The sequence below is a fragment of the Brienomyrus brachyistius genome, unplaced genomic scaffold, assembly GCF_023856365.1.
Source record: "Brienomyrus brachyistius isolate T26 unplaced genomic scaffold, BBRACH_0.4 scaffold67, whole genome shotgun sequence".
Classification (NCBI taxonomy): domain Eukaryota; kingdom Metazoa; phylum Chordata; class Actinopteri; order Osteoglossiformes; family Mormyridae; genus Brienomyrus; species Brienomyrus brachyistius.
Window position 1 is genome coordinate 117 of NW_026042342.1, and position 15,993 is coordinate 16,109.

The window sequence follows — 15,993 nt, forward strand, 5'->3', positions numbered from 1 at the left end:
GCAGCTTAGGGAAGGGGGCGGGGCACACTGATGAGGCAGCAGCTTAGGGAAGGGGGCGGGGCACACTGATGAGGCAGCAGCTTAGGGAAGGGGGCGGGGCACACTGATGAGGCAGCAGCTTAGGGAAGGGGGCGGGGCACCTTGATGAGGCAGCAGCTTAGGGAAGGGGGCGTGGCACCTTGAGGCAGCAGCTTAGGGAAGGGGGCGGGGCACCTTGATGTAGCAACAGCTTAGGGAAGGGGGCGGGGCACCTTGATGTAGCAACAGCTTAGGGAAGGGGGCGGGGCACCTTGATGAGGTAGCAGCTTAGGGAAGGGGGCGGGGCACCTTGATGAGGTAGCAGCTTAGGGAAGGGGGCGGGGCACCTTGATGAGGTAGCAGCTTAGGGAAGGGGGCGGGGCACCTTAATGAGGTAGCAGCTTAGGGAAGGGGGCGGGGCACCTTGATGAGGCAGCAGCTTAGGGAAGGGGGCGGGGCACCTTGATGAGGCAGCAGCTTAGGGAAGGGGGCGGGGCACCTTAATGAGGTAGCAGCTTAGGGAAGGGGGCGGGGCACCTTGATGAGGTAGCGGGTGATATCCCTCCCTGCGATGTCCAGTCGCCTGGTCAGGTGGGGCAGGGAGAAGCCCTCGTAGACGGGGCAGATGTGTGTGACTCCATCACCAGAGTCGACCACCACGCCTGTCAGCAGACCTGCAGGAAGGAACAGATCAAGCAACGGCCCCATTTGAAGGCCTCTCCACCACTAATTTTACAGTAATGAAACAGAAAAAGACCAAATGATTTCAAAAAAACTAGTAACATAGCTAAACATGACCACCAGGTGGCAGCATCATCACAGGAACAGATACTACTCAGGTAAGCCAATAACTCCACATCATAACTAGCTCACTGCGTGGGAGGGTGGGAAGGCTGTCGCTCTCCTACCTTGAGCATAGAGTGTCAGCACTGCCTGAATGGCAATGTAAACACCAGAGAACTGGTAGGTCTCGAACATCACCTGAAAACGAGAGCAGAGGCGTCCACCTTGACATCAGCTCAGCAACAGTATGGACATGTGTTCATGTGTTTATAACACAGCAAGTCCACATTAAAGGTCACCACTCACCATGAAAAATCAACTTCCCATTAGCGCATGAAGGTTTTGAAAGGTGAATGGTGTGTGAGTGTGCCCTGCAATGGGCTGGCCCCCCATCCTGGATTGTTCCCTGCCTCGTGCCCATTGCATCCGGGATAGGCTCCAGACCCCCCCCCGCGACCCAGTAGGATAAGCGGTTTGGAAAATGGATGGATGGATGGATGGGTTTTGAAAGGTTTGAAAGTTACAGACCCGGGGAGAGTACAGCCCGGCCAGCATTCACGCGCCCGCATGCACGCCGTACCTCGATGATCTTCTCCCGGTTCTTGGTGGGGTTCATGGGCGGCTCGGTCAGGAGGATCTTGCAGTTGCGCGAGTCGATGTTGAGCTTCTCGGGCCCGAAGGTGTAGTCCCACAGGTGCTTCATGTCGTCCCAGCTACGCACGATGCCGTTCTCCATGGGGTAGTTCACCTCCAGCATGGAGCGCAGTTCGCTGGCTTCGTCCCCCACCATCAGGTCCTGCCGGGGGGGGGGGGGGTGGGCAACTCAGGTTAATCGTGTTGGCTGTGGTTGCACCAATGCCCCATATGACTATTGAGCCATTCTGGGTCTACAGCAGCCAATGGGCTGATCTTTAGCAGGAAGAACGCCGGATGTATTTCGTTAAGGACTGGCTAAATATTCACATGCGGGCCTCCAAAATGCACCCACCCACTAAACTCATCTAAAAGTGAGGGGACAAGTAACACACGCATGGGAATAGAGGCTGAACTTGACTGCGTCACATGGTCAATGATGTCACAGCACACATGCGGCACCCAATGTGTAACGCTAGACTACCACGGATGCTCGGGGGCAGAGCAGACAACTGGGCACTGGCCATGTCAAAAGGTTTAAAGTATGGTGAGAACAGGGCACGCCAAGGCAGGTATGTATGTGATGATGTACTGCTAAGGGGGGGGAGGGGGGGTCACATACATGGGCAGTGGCTTCCTCTGATGGAACAGGGGGGAGGGTTGAGCTTCAGATCGCGACTGGCAAAATGAGGCTCTGAAGTGCACCATAGGTTAGAGTACCGTGCCCTGTCAGCCACTGATTGGTTTAACCCAAAAGGAGCCAATAAAGTAACCAATGGGAAGTGAGTCAAACCACAATGATGGGGGACAGTCTACAGTAATCCAACCCACCGTGGATTTCAAAGCCTCACTGCTCCTTTTGGTGAACAGTCACAATGTCAAATTCTACAGGTTTGGTCTTGCTTAGGAAATGCCCCTTAAAACCTGTCAAACTGTTTTCCCCCCTTTGCATTAACACATGGATGAGTAGTCAGTCCGTTTAGGCTCTGCAAAGAGTGCAAACCACTCAGCGAGATGAGATGCAGAGCTTCATGAAGACAGCTCCCTGAGGTTTGCATCACTAATTACCCAGCATGCATAGCAGGATATCAACATGCACTCCAACGTTAGTAACCGTCATACTCACATCCATTGACACTGCATTGCTGTAAGTCTTAATTTCTTTCTTCTGCAGTTTAAAGTGTTTTTTTTTTTTTTTTACCCTAACTGCACCTCCTTCACACTCTCACAAACCTTCAAGATCTTTCTCCAGAGCACCTGCTGCTATCTGGGGCTTCCTTTAGAAAAATTCATAGCCCCATGGCAGTGAAAAAAAAAAAAAACTTCAGATGCTCTACTACAACACCCTGAGTGACGCATATGTCACTCGTCGTCTGGATAGATGCTTTTAAACAGCTCATTAAGCGTCGTTCTCAAAGCACTGTTTTATCGGAGGTGAAATCTTAAAGGCTTTATGGAAAATTTTATGCTTTCGTCGTCGTAAAAAAACTGCCAACAGGTTTATATGGATGAAACGCGTGCCAACACGTCTCGGGTCCCGAGTATAAAACAGAAAATGCCTTACGTTTTAGGTGTAGGGTTTTACAGGGTTCAGCTACATGAAATATAAATGGGCTCCATGAGTGATGGCAGATGACTACATTTCTATTCAGGGGGGGATTTCTATTAAAAACTGAAGGCAGGACGAGCATTTTCCTTTCTGTAAACACACACATGTAAACAATAATTATCCTTATACTCAAACTAAAATAGTCGCACACTCCAGTCTCCCACAAGAGGGCGCCATCCATAAGCTGACAGTTCAACTATTTTTTTTAATTTAGCAGATGCTTTTATGCAAAGTAGCATACATTTCTGAGAAAGCAGGGATGAGGGGCCAATAGTGACATGACTGTGCCAACACTGGGGTTTGAACCGGTGACCCGACCACAAGCACGGCACCCTAACCTGCCGACACACTGCACCACTGGGCATTTTACATCTTTCAGTGGGACCCGGCAATACTTCCACATAACCGAGACCCGATAGCTCAAAGAACACGCTGGTTTCAGTTCTGCTTCGGAGGGGAGGGCGGTCGCTTTGGGACGCAGAAGCTTAGGGAAATTGGAAATTATTCTTTGGCTGCTACAGGAAATTGGCTGTGAGCTGAATGTCCTGGGGGGGGTGACATGCTATATTAAACCTAATCTGTGCAGCTCTTCCTTTTTCATATAGAGCATGGACCCTCATGATGGTGAAGAAACATCTGCACCCTACAAACGATGGTGTCTAGGTACCAGGAAAACAGTCAAACCTTTCCTAGTTTAGCTTAAAAAAAATTGCTGTCAGTCAGATATATCATGTATCTATAGCAGCCGTCCAGAAATGAGTCACATGTGTCACGCAGGAAGCGATGCTGAAGATGGTGCTAACCTACGATCTCACCGATTTACGGCATGACAACGGCTACGTGTCGACAGCCCGAGACGAGAGCGGGCGGCCATTTTAACGCAGAGAGGCTTCTCACGCTGCTGGAAAATGTCTAACAGCGAGCTTCCCTAAAAAGAAACTGTTAATGGTCATTGCATTAAATTTTACTTCTGCAAAATACACGGGCAGGACGCATGTGTGCGGTCGCATGTGAAAACTAGTTTCGTTCTTTTGTGCGATTCTCCACTGTAGGCAAACTTGCGGCCTTTGCCAGACATAAAGTACTGTGTGATGAGGCAGAAAAGCAAAAAAGAAAAAAAACAATAAATGATAATAGTACTAAAAAAAAAAGAATTAAAGAAATGAACACAACTGAACACAGGGTATGGAAAGGGGAAAAGAGAAAGGAGAACTAATAAAAAAGAAAAAAAATTTACATTTGAAAAAAATGAGAGGGGAAGTAAAGTTTTACTGCTGAGAGACCAAGCAAGGCAGCATTGCGTCCGCGGCCAAGCAAATGGGGGGGGGGGGGGGGGGGGGACACGCCAAGCCACACTTACCATCTTTTTGTTATTCTACTTCAACAGGTGAAAGAAGAGGGAGAGAGAGAAGATGGAAGCAGGTCAGAGAGGAGAGGAGGCGGGATGGAGGGTTTGGTTCAAGGTGATTACAGCAGGCACTGGAGTCGCCATTACCCATGGTGCACTGGGAAAGTTGGTTTTGGAGCATCATGGGAAGTGTTTGTCCTAAAGACACCAGCAGCTGCCTAACATCTCTGTGCCTATATGACTGGGGGGGGTCCTAGAATGGCATAGAGGTGCCATTCAACCAGCAATGGAGTCACTGCACTGGATTAAACGTAACTCTGTGTGATTTAAAGAGGAAAGGTCCCAAGCCAAGCCATCGCTACGACTAACTGGCAGAGGTCAGCTGGCCAAGGACTGGAGGCAAACAGCATTTCCCATCTAGCAAATAAAACATCAAGTAAGCTCATCTACAAAAGCTCATTAAAAAACCCTTCAAATCCTCAGAGTCAGAGATCTGAACATGACGACTAAATGTGCACCTGAAGTCCTAAAATATTCCTTAAAAAGGTTAAACACTCAGAAAAATAACTAAGCATTAATCTTTATTGACAGACATAGTGGTGTAACCAGTGCTAAAGGGCTTTGGACTGAGATGCACAAGAGGGACCATCGGCATCACAACAGCTGGTATCAGAACAGAGTGTCTGGGCAAGGGGGTGGCCAGGGATGGAGGCGATGCTCGGGGGGGGGGGTAGAGCAGCAGCCTGGGTCGCCCATGGAAGGCGGACGGTTTACCTTGATCTCGATGTTGCCCACTTTGGCCGTAGAGCGGATGATGGGCCGTCCCACCAGGGCGGGGAAGATGTGCTCGGGGAAGTTGGAGCCAGCATAGCCACACTTCACAAACTGGGGGGGGGAATCAGCAGAAAGAGAGAAAATTATTGTACTTACTGTTCATTTACACTCCTTTGCATATTTTTTTCCATCACAAACACTAGACCAGCAGACATACATATTTATTCCTATATATAGATAGGTGATTAAACAGGCATCTCAACAATGATCAGTGTATGTTTGTGTGTGTGTGCCCTGCGATTGGCTGGCATCCCATCCAGAGTGCACCCCCGTTGGGCACCACATCCTGCCTGGGATAGGCTCCAGGCACCCCCAGGGACCCCTAGGGACCGTGTCCATTAAATGGATGGACGGATGACAGGATCACATTAGTGAGCGCGGCTGTGGTCCCCGGAAGCACGTCCGGAAACTCTCGGGGGGGGGGGGGGGGAGAGTGGAATGTCTGCAGTCTCCAGCGGCCCGCGTCCCACAGCAAACAGACCAAGGAGCAACCGGGTAACTGCAAGGACCTCAGCTCAAATCCCAGGAAGGAAACTCCAGGCTCGCACAACTAACTACATCATGAAATTATCCAATGGAAAGAGCATTTTTAAATCAGGGATCAGATGCGCATATAGTACATGAACACACAGACCACAGTATTAATCTTTGATGAGAATTTAAAAGACCCCTTTAGCTGTCAACATTATGGGTGATTTTATATTGTGGACAACATACAGCTTATTAATTGAAATAAATCAAAGCACTGAATATAAATAATATAAAATCCTGCATTAACATTCCTGTACCGCCTTCAGACAGAAAATGCCAAGTGACACAAGAATCCCTTGCTAAAGTTATTTTTTATAATGCAAACACAAGGCAGCATCTACAAACAACAAACCTCTTAAGCCAGTGTTTCATATCGAGCCCGAATCCACACGGTCACACCTCCAGCTTCCCTTCAGCCTCGACCTACACGAGACGACGTCCGCTTCATGACATTACAGGAAATAGCGAGATTAACATCTTTTAAGCAAGCCAGTTTTCCTCAAGTAGAGGAAACAATCTGTGGATGATTATGGGGGAAAAGTAACAGCCAAAGCTGGAAGATTGTACCACGTCAGAAAATACAGCTCTCTGAATCTACCGGAGTCAGCGAACGCTGGGGAGACACACGAGGGCGGGAATATGGGGCTACGAACCTACCCGCGCCATCCAGGGGCAGCTTCCCTTACCTTAACCATCTCACTGTCAACAGGCAGCAATGGGGGAAGTATCACACACAGCCTGGCTCAGGGGGGTAAATAATTAACCACTTAGCCAATCTAGCAATAAAACAATAAAATGGTGAGAAGTGGAATTTCATCTTTCCCATACCTCAATCAAACTGGTATCCTATTCAGTGTTACACCCTGCACTGCATCCCTGGTCAGGATAAGGGATGGATGGATGGATGGATGGATGGACGGCACGCTTTTATAAAGCCATGTCTGACTCTTCCCCCACCCCCTCAACCAGCACTAATTTCTGAGTCATGCTATGCTTCAAATAACCATTGCTCCAAGTTCTGAATCTGGCCTTGCCCACCATGACGACTCCACAACCAATTAATCATAAAACTTGCTACAACATCCCCTGGAAGACTTGAACCTAGCAACACGCCCATATCCTTCACCAATCATGACAGACACAGTGGTAGAGAGCCCCCAAAAGGCAGGGCAGATAGCAGTCCCGGTTAAAGGGGTCACACTCTGCAGACAGGCACTCTAACCACAGCAGACAACAAAAGGCTCCTTTGGGCTGACGGCCCTGTCCTGAGATGGCCGGACAAGAGCGCCATCTCTGTCACTGCAGGGCTGTAAAAATAGCAGCCCAGACAGCCTCTGGTCATCTCATTACACACAGTGATGCGTTACCCCTGAACGCGTGACAGCTAAATTAGCTCAGCCTGGGGCTGTGGTTTGCGAATGGCTCCCACTTCCTCTCAAGCCGGCGGTTATGATGACAGCGAGAGAGCCATCGTTGAGAGTGCTCTTCAGGCCGAGCCTCGAACGCCTCCCCTCCAACAAACAGCCTCTCGCTATGCTCTCCGTTGAGTTCGGGGCTGCTGGCTTGTATCTTCATCTACCGCAAACTCTTCTTCAGGCTCCAGATGATGAAGAGAACGACTCAAACCAGAGCAGCTCTTCTCTGCCTGAAAAGATGCTCTGATATCCCTTTGGCTGTAGGTGACGCTCTGATAGACTGACCTTTGATAGCCTCCCTTTTGTATTTATATGACATTTAATATAACCATCAAATCCATGTAATTACTTCCACATCACTAACCAGCTGCCTCTGAACCATGATCAACCATCACAGGTACTCATCCCGATGGCAAGTTTAGTTCTGTACTAAAGGGTACGGACCGAATCCAGGCTATGGTTGAACAACCAAAAACAACAGACATCATCTGAGGGTTTAAGCGAGCCTGATCTTCAGGTTACAGGTCAAAAGAAAAAGAAAAAAAAAAAGCGGATCGTCCTTCTGATCCAGACGCAGCGCCACAGACGCAGCGCCACAGACGCAGCATGCTGTATAAACTGTGTGAAGGTAGAAGACAGCCCAACACAGTGTACAGAAATGCACACCCTGCCCTTGTCTGCAAACGCACCACTCAGGTTTAAAAACACGTTTACGGATTTAAAACGAGATCAAAATATAAACTAAAAGATAAATTTAAATATCCAATAGCAGTACATAACTTAAATGTAAGTATTTACAACTTAGAAACGACGCACGTTAAAATGAAAACAACACACTTACTAAACCAGTGCAGTCTTCTTTAGAACAAACGGTGACAAAAGGTGTTTAGGCATCTCTAATGTTTACAAACTTATAAACTGGCCCATGAAGGGACCCGTCTGTAAACTCAAAGCAGGGAACTAGATTTCAGATGAAATCCCTGAAAAATCTGGGCTATAGTTTGCTCCAACGTGTCAGAAAACGTCATCTAGCGTACATGAATGCTACAATATATAACTGGCTAATGAGATTACGTATTACAACAGAAAAATTAAAGATGCACAACAACAATATTCCTGACGTACTTTAAATTCAAAGAAGCAAAGTGGGCATTGATGCACCGTCTGAATATTTTGGGAAAAGGTAAAAAAAAAAATAATTAAAAAGACAAAAGAAATAAATAAATCCACTTGGTCCCAAACTTTTTCTATTGTGTTTAGAAAATTATTATACAAAAAGAACTCATTTTTCTAGACCTTTGCTTGCCCCTGGCCAAGAGGTCGATTACTTTGGTGTGCATGAGGCACTCAATGCAGTGCCATTCAGTCCTTTTCAGAGAGACCGTCCGGACCCCACAACCTCCCAGGTCTGGCAGGGGTCCATTCAAGATGACCACATTCATTCATATATTTTAAAAAATGACCACACTCTTCCCCAAAGGCTTATCATATGTCTCTCTTCATACAAGTCTGTAGTGTTTTTTTTAATACTATATTACATTCGTCAAAAAAAATTAACAGTAAGCCAGTTCATAATACATATCCATCCATCCATAAGAGGGTCTGAACACCCAATCAGGAACTAGGAAACCAGTGCAGTGAAGGGCACTCGAAGTGTATTTAAATTGTAGTGCGTCGAAAAAATTTAAGCACACACAGAATACTATAAAAATGCATTTTAAAAGAACCTGAAATTATGAAGACAAACAATTACTCCTGCATATATCCTTATATAAAATATTGTCAGATATTATATTATAGTCTATATATATATATATATATATATATATATATATATATATATATATATATATATATATATATATATATATATATATATATATATATATATATAGCAGTTCTGTTTCAGGTGATATACATGATGCTAAAATTTCAGGTATGTACAGGGCTCAAATTTTGCTTCAGTGTTTTGCTAAAAGCTTGATTTTAAACTCCAACCGCAAGCACACTTTGTGACTTTTTAACAGCTGGTGCAGAATTAGGTTTTGGAATAAAACAACATTGCTTACATTGGCAATTTTTGCAAATTTACTGCACAGGGAAGCAGTTTCCTTATTACAAGAAAAACGTTCCAAGGGTTCCAGTATAATGCAGTGCTCTACATTAGTCTGACCTGCTTAGTTAAAAATAAATATTTCATAGTGACATACTTTTTTTACATTTACAAAACTCGTACTGGAATCTGAATAAAACTGCATTGGAAACATTTTATTACGCTTTAGAAGGGCCCCTTTTACATACCAAACTTAATTTTTGCATTGTGTGCATTTATTATTTTCCAGTGTAAATTTTCCAAGTAGCCTCATTACCGGCGGCTCCCAGCAAACCACTTCGGCCACCAGAGGAATCCGAGCACGTAATGTTTTACTCATTTATTTATTTATTTATTTATCCATCCATCCGCCTGGATCCTATCCCAAGCAGCACAAAGGCACTATAGAAAGGATAGAACGCCTGCAGATTGCAAATTATTATGAATTAGGCGGGATGAAGCTATTTTACAGAGCAATGGTAAATGCATGATGCAAGACAAGCAAACCGTATCACGCTATTTATTTATTTAACAGACAGCTGGTGTTTCACTCTCCGTTTACAAAAGGGACACGGAGCCTGGAGAAGCGGAGAGAAGTGGACAGCGTGGCGGTGCGCTGCTCTGGACACCACGCAGGTATAAGAACATATGATGGGAAACTATTACATTTAATTATAAATAAACGAAGAACCAGCGTAGATCGGTGCCATCTTTAAAAACTCCCCCGTTTCCTTGATAGCGGAGTCCAACCGTAATCTCAGTTTAAAGCAAACGCCGAACCAGGTGGTTAATGGGACCCCGAAAGCTTCGTCCTGCTGGATCTGATACAAAATCGGTTATAAAGGAGGAGCTGAAAGCACCCCGCATGGGAGCACGTCCATCGGCTGTCATCCTATAAGCCGCACGCTGGCGTTACAGTACCAGTCTGGACAGATGCCACTTTTGCCGAGCGGAAGCCTTGACATCGTTCCGTATAAATATCCTTCCATGTAAATCGAAAAACTGCTACGGGGCTCCGCTCGCAGCTGAGGCCGGGATCTGTCCCATAGCCGTTGCATTACCTATGACTAGTTGCATGATTCAGTTCGTCGCTGTGGTGCCTTTTTAACTGGGGGAGGATGAGCAGCTAACGCTGCAGACCTCAGTCACAATGGCAGCAGGAAGAGCCAGCACATTAACGGCACGGCTTTGCTGAGAAAAAAAGCAAGATGAAACTGTGTGGCCGACCTAAAAATCCTCTCCACACAGACTGCACCAGTTTAAATAATGAATGCATCACAGACAAGCTGACAGACAGATTGCTTTACCAGTCCACCCAGTTAGCCACCTAGCTAATACTCCGGCTGCTGGGTTACTTCCTGTTTCAGAAAATCAATGTTAAGACATGAAAATGCATCACGACAAAACACGGGACTACGGAAATTCAAAGAAAGGAGACAAGAAACCTCCAGACTTACCCCAGTTCCATTGTCACAAACCACTACTTTCCTTCCTTGTCCGTCCATTTTCAGAATCCAGGAACCCACACACCGTTCCTGATGAACTTTCTTCAACAAGCCGGAAATCGCCGCCCCGGCTCGCGGAAAGGGCTTCTTCCGGTACAATTGACACGTGACGCACTCCGTCCAACCCTCTACAAGATTAACAGCAGTAATACCCAATTACACGTGGCTAATGGGTTTGACCCTTGTTCCTATTTGAGAATGACAATAAATGACACGCGCATCCCAGCCAATTAGAGAGGCCAAAGAAAACCGAGAGGAGGCGGTGTTTTTCTTTCAATGAACAGGAGAGACACTGGGTGCAGGCCGTGAAAGGGCGTGTGCAATTTTACCCGAGTGACAGAAAAACACTACTGTATATGGACAAATGCTTCATCAAGACAGTCTGCTCATGCACCGGAAACTGTTTGGTTTGGACGTAACATATTCAGTATTACCGATAACGTTTTTCGGTACCGTTTTAGTGTTTACCGTTCGTTACATTTTGACCAAAGTAATAAGAAATTTCATATTTGTATAACTTGTAGGTGAACTGGGGAAACAGGTGCATTATTGCCCAGAACCTTTGTATGACCGCAACAAGAAAATTATTATTATTTTGCAGCACCGCCAACCAATGGTATAACGTTGAGTTGAGCATTGAGTCCCCACCCATTTAAGGGGGTTCATGCTCGTTTTGATAATGGGAGGTTACACCCATTTATACACCCCCCCATAATTTACAATCAATGCCACCATTAGCATCTCGAATATAAGGCGAGATAAACATTAAATGAGATGCGAACGTTTACAATACAAAATTACCTTAAATTATTTTAAAATAGTATTATTCTTCACTATACATATGTTTTTCTTTTCTGTACCGTATAATTAGTCTCAGTTTTGTACAAGCCTGACAAAATTACCCATTTATTGCGCATCAAAAATCATTTCTGAAAGCACTATAGCGCCCTCTTGAGTGGATTGATGATTATTGCAGTGTAATTTTGTTAGATATATAGGAATATGTAGAAATCATATTTTTTAAAATACATTCAAAATAAAGTCTAGTATCATTTTTCCCTTATGTTTTTCTTCTTTTATTTTAATTCAAAGTGGACGCAAAACTTTGGTGATGAGGAATCTGACTGCAATATCAGCAATAAACCTTTAATATCGATATAAATTACATACTTAATTTTCATTAAGTGTCAAATATTGTAAACTGATGCCTATTTAATTTCAAAATAAAACGGAACCAAAGTATTATCTATTAGCAATTCTCAGTTCTGTAAAGAATTATGCTTAACCCTAATTAACACAGATAATTTTTTTTAAACAGTTTACCCCTGCACAGAAGTAAGTGAAATGTAATCTATTTGGAAAGCTGAATATTTAAATAATCATTCAGACATATGCTTTCTAAAGTGTACAAGAGTGTAGTTCCTCTTCAGATGTTTAAATTTTGTATAGTTCCAGTTCCTCAAATTCAAAAGAAGGAAGCACCAGTGAGCCAGAAGAAACCATTTTTCAGAATTACATACTGGATACAATAGTGGGTTTTATTATTAAATTAGAAAAAAACGTGTGACTGTTTGTTTTTTGGGAAGAGTTTTTTAATCTTTAAACCACCAGAGAAAACGATAGGACTGCCTATCTGTGAACCCCTTACAGCTTCAGAAGTTTCGCAGTGTCACTAACACTGGCCAAAATATATAGATATGTATAGAGTTTCACATCCAGCATGTTAGCAGAGCTGTAGTAAATGCACAGCAGAGTACTATCATCTTACAGTCCATGCATGGAGCTCCGTTGTCAGCTTTCAAAACCTTTCACTAAAGTCCAAAGAGAAAGGAAGTCTTGCATTACTTCCTGGAAGTGGAAGAGAAGGCGTGCAACAGCACAGGATGTCACCATAGTGGCTCCCTTCCAACAGTGCAGCTTCCCCATTTACTCCATTGAAGTGTTTCCTGTGCTGGGAAATCAGCCACTCTTCTGTTATCCTTGGGAGTAAACCATACCTTTGTTCGCTAGAGAGCGTTGTTTCAACCAGAAACTAAGACTTGAGCAAGGCTCTTCAAATCTGGACCTGGATACCAAATCCAGGCCTTGTTTTCAGTTCTCCCAGGTAGTTAGTTTAGTAATTACTGATTCTGATTGGCCAGAGTCTTCACACCTGGCTCACGGGTGAAGGTCAGATTGGGGAGCATGTGCTGATGTAGCGTGTTGCTGCATCCACCACATGACGAATCGCCTTGGAATGACGAAATGTCCATCCATCTGCCGCAGCCAGGTGTTACATGGACGTCCCCTCGGCCTGGTCCAGCCGCTCAGGTCCTCAGCAAAGAGGATCCTGTGAGCCAGATCCCTGTCAGGGAAACGCACCACATGCCGTAGTGCTGTAACTGACACTCCCTCACAATGCAGGTAATGTATTCAGGACTCCCTGAGCAACTGCTTGTCTGACACAAAGTCAGACCAGCGACACCCAAGGAGGCTCCGATGAGACACAGTTCTCTTTGTACAGGTAAAGGAAGGCTGGAAAATAAGCAGTACTCGAACCTTGATGACCTTGATGTGATTCGAGTTGCCCTGGACTAGAGACTTTTTTGAATGGTATCCCTAAAAGACAACAATCTTTTGACTTCCCTCCCACTATTTAGTTAAGTTGTTTTGTGTGTTATTTATCATGATAGCCAAATGAAACAGGAAATGCTCTTTGGTTGCAAAATACTTGATAGATTATAGTGGGATTTTAGCCAAGTGGGAATGGCAGCCCAAACTATACAGTTTGAGGTGAGTGATTTAATCTACTCAGGCAGAATGAGGCCTCTGACATTCACATAGTGGTTATTTCATTTTGAAGAGTAAATTCATTAATATGCCGTTTCATGGTAGTTCACAGCACGCTTGCAGTATCTGAACAAAGCACAGTTCACTATGCTGCCCTTGGGTGAACTTTGTGAGACCCTTAAAGCACCTACTCTTCTCCCTGTTTTACATATCTGTAAATGTATATGTTGTAAATGTACTGTTCTACTTTTCTGATTTTGATTTGTCTACACACTGTTGCCCAGGGCCAGCCCTGGGTGTTCTTGTGCCCTGGGCGAGATTCTACTGAGCCCTGATTCACTTCATCTGTTTCACAAGAACAGCGGTTATGACCAGTTATAGGATGGATGGATGGATGGATGGATGGATGGATGGATGGGTACTCACTTGTCTCTTGTCCCTTAGCCCTTTTAGCCACACTTCCCTTCTGAATCAGGGACACCAGGAACAAGAAAATGGAGCAGCAGTGGAACCAAATCCTGAAGCAGGTTTTTGAGCCATAGGTGTCAAGGCCAGTAACTGCAATTCCAGCTAATATGTGACTAATAACAGTTTGGTTCATAATCAGCTTTTGTTAAAACTAACTTAACAATACTGCCGACACTGAGGCTCTCCCGTATCCCACCTGCCGCTGATAAGCTGAGTTCCTATGGAGACAAACGTTACCAAAAGCAGATCCAACTCCACAGCAGTGCTAGTTCTGTTACTAGTAACGGCATCAGATGACAGCACAGCAGGTAAAGTCACTTCATTATTGATAGTTTGCATGAGCAACTAAGAACTAAGTATAATGTAATTCATAACAGCTTCCACTGCTTTAAAATGTCAATTAATTACTGTACTGCTTGATTGTCTGATTATTGTGTATAAAAGAACACTGTAAACTTGGTCTTCTCAATGAACCTGAACCCATCCATCCATTTTTCAAACCGCTTATCCTACTGGGTCGTGGGGGGTCCGGAGCCTATCCCAGAAGCATTGGGCATGAGGCAGGGAACAACCCAGGATGGGGGGGGGCAGCCCATCGCAGGGCACACTCACACACCATTCACTCACACATGCACACCTACGGGCAATTTAACAATTCCAATTAGCCTCAGCATGTCTTTGGACTGTGGGGGGAAACCGGAGTACCCAGAGGAAACCCCATGACAACATGGGGAGAACATGCAAACTCCACACACATGTGACCCAGGCGGAGACTCGAACCCGGGTCCCAGAGGTGTGAGGCAACAGGGCTAATCACTGCACCACCATGCCACCCCGTAATTATTATTGTTGTTGTTGTTGTTATGTGAATTGGTCAGTGCCATAGTAGGTTGTATTGTTAGAACCAATAACATATAACAATTCTATATAAAATATTACAGGAATCTGCCATTACTTGGTGCCTGATGCAAGCCGTCATGGTTTCTGTAGGTAAGCTGCTTGACCTTCACTGGAGACTGTGAAGCACAGTCAGTCTTAGAGATACAATAGATCACTATCCGGTTTGTAGATTCATACCTCAGACGTGCAGCATCACCATGAAGACAATCTTCGGTTTCCGGGAGGCTAATGTGCATGAAAAATTTATGATCAAAGCCAAAAATAGATTTGACCTTTTTATATTTCTTCTGCTATGGTGTCAGTGAATTTGATAATGTAAATACTGCTCATGGCAATGCTGTCTCACTGTAAGTGTGGAAACATAAATGTAATAAAACTATCAAGGTGTCAAGGACACAAACCATTAACCGATCAGAGGTGATTTCAGTTTCATGCTATAGAAGATCTTTATTTCTTATGTGAGAAGTGCGTATGAGTATGAGTATGTGTATGAGTATGTGTATGAGTATGCGTATGAGTATGTTAATGTATATGAGTATATGTATGAGTATGTGTATGAGTATGCATATGAGTATGTGTATGTATATGAGTATATGTATGAGTATGCATATGAGTATGTGTATGTATATGAGTATGCGTATGAGTATGAATATGTGTTTGAGCATGTTATATTGGAAATTTGTGATGCTATAATGAAATGTGTCACGATTACGCTGCAAATTAATTTCCCCATGGAACAAACAAAGTATCTATCTATCTATCTATCTATCTATCTATCTATCTATCTATCTATCTATCTATCTATCTATCTATCTATCTATCTATCTATCTGTCTGTCTGTCTGCCTGCCTGTCTGTCTGTCTGTCTGTCTGTCTGTCTATCAACTCCCCCCTCAGCAGATATGTTCTGGCTTTAGCTTGAACCCTGACTGGTAGCCTTCGTGTCTATTACTGACATAGAAGATGAGGTCATGTTTGTACCATATGCTGTCTGAAATAGGCTCCAGGCCCCACCTGGATGCCTGACTAGGATAAGCTGTTAGAAGATAGGTGCATCGCTGTTATAATGTCACTTGTTCAGGGTTTACC

General features: G+C 44.6%; 1 protein-coding gene across 1 annotated transcript; it reads right to left on the reverse strand.

The window, feature by feature from the left end:
* Window positions 1-519: 519 nt before the first annotated feature.
* LOC125725471 (actin-related protein 2-A-like) lies at window positions 520-10,873 on the reverse strand. Its single transcript, XM_049002402.1, has 5 exons — window positions 10,721-10,873; window positions 5,166-5,276; window positions 1,382-1,597; window positions 927-999; window positions 520-692 (listed from the first exon to the last, which is right to left on the reverse strand). Exons 1-5 carry the CDS (start codon window positions 10,766-10,768, stop codon window positions 535-537), a joined length of 606 nt encoding a protein of 201 aa, XP_048858359.1. The 5' UTR covers window positions 10,769-10,873; the 3' UTR covers window positions 520-534.
* Between the last annotated feature and the right edge of the window lie 5,120 nt (window positions 10,874-15,993).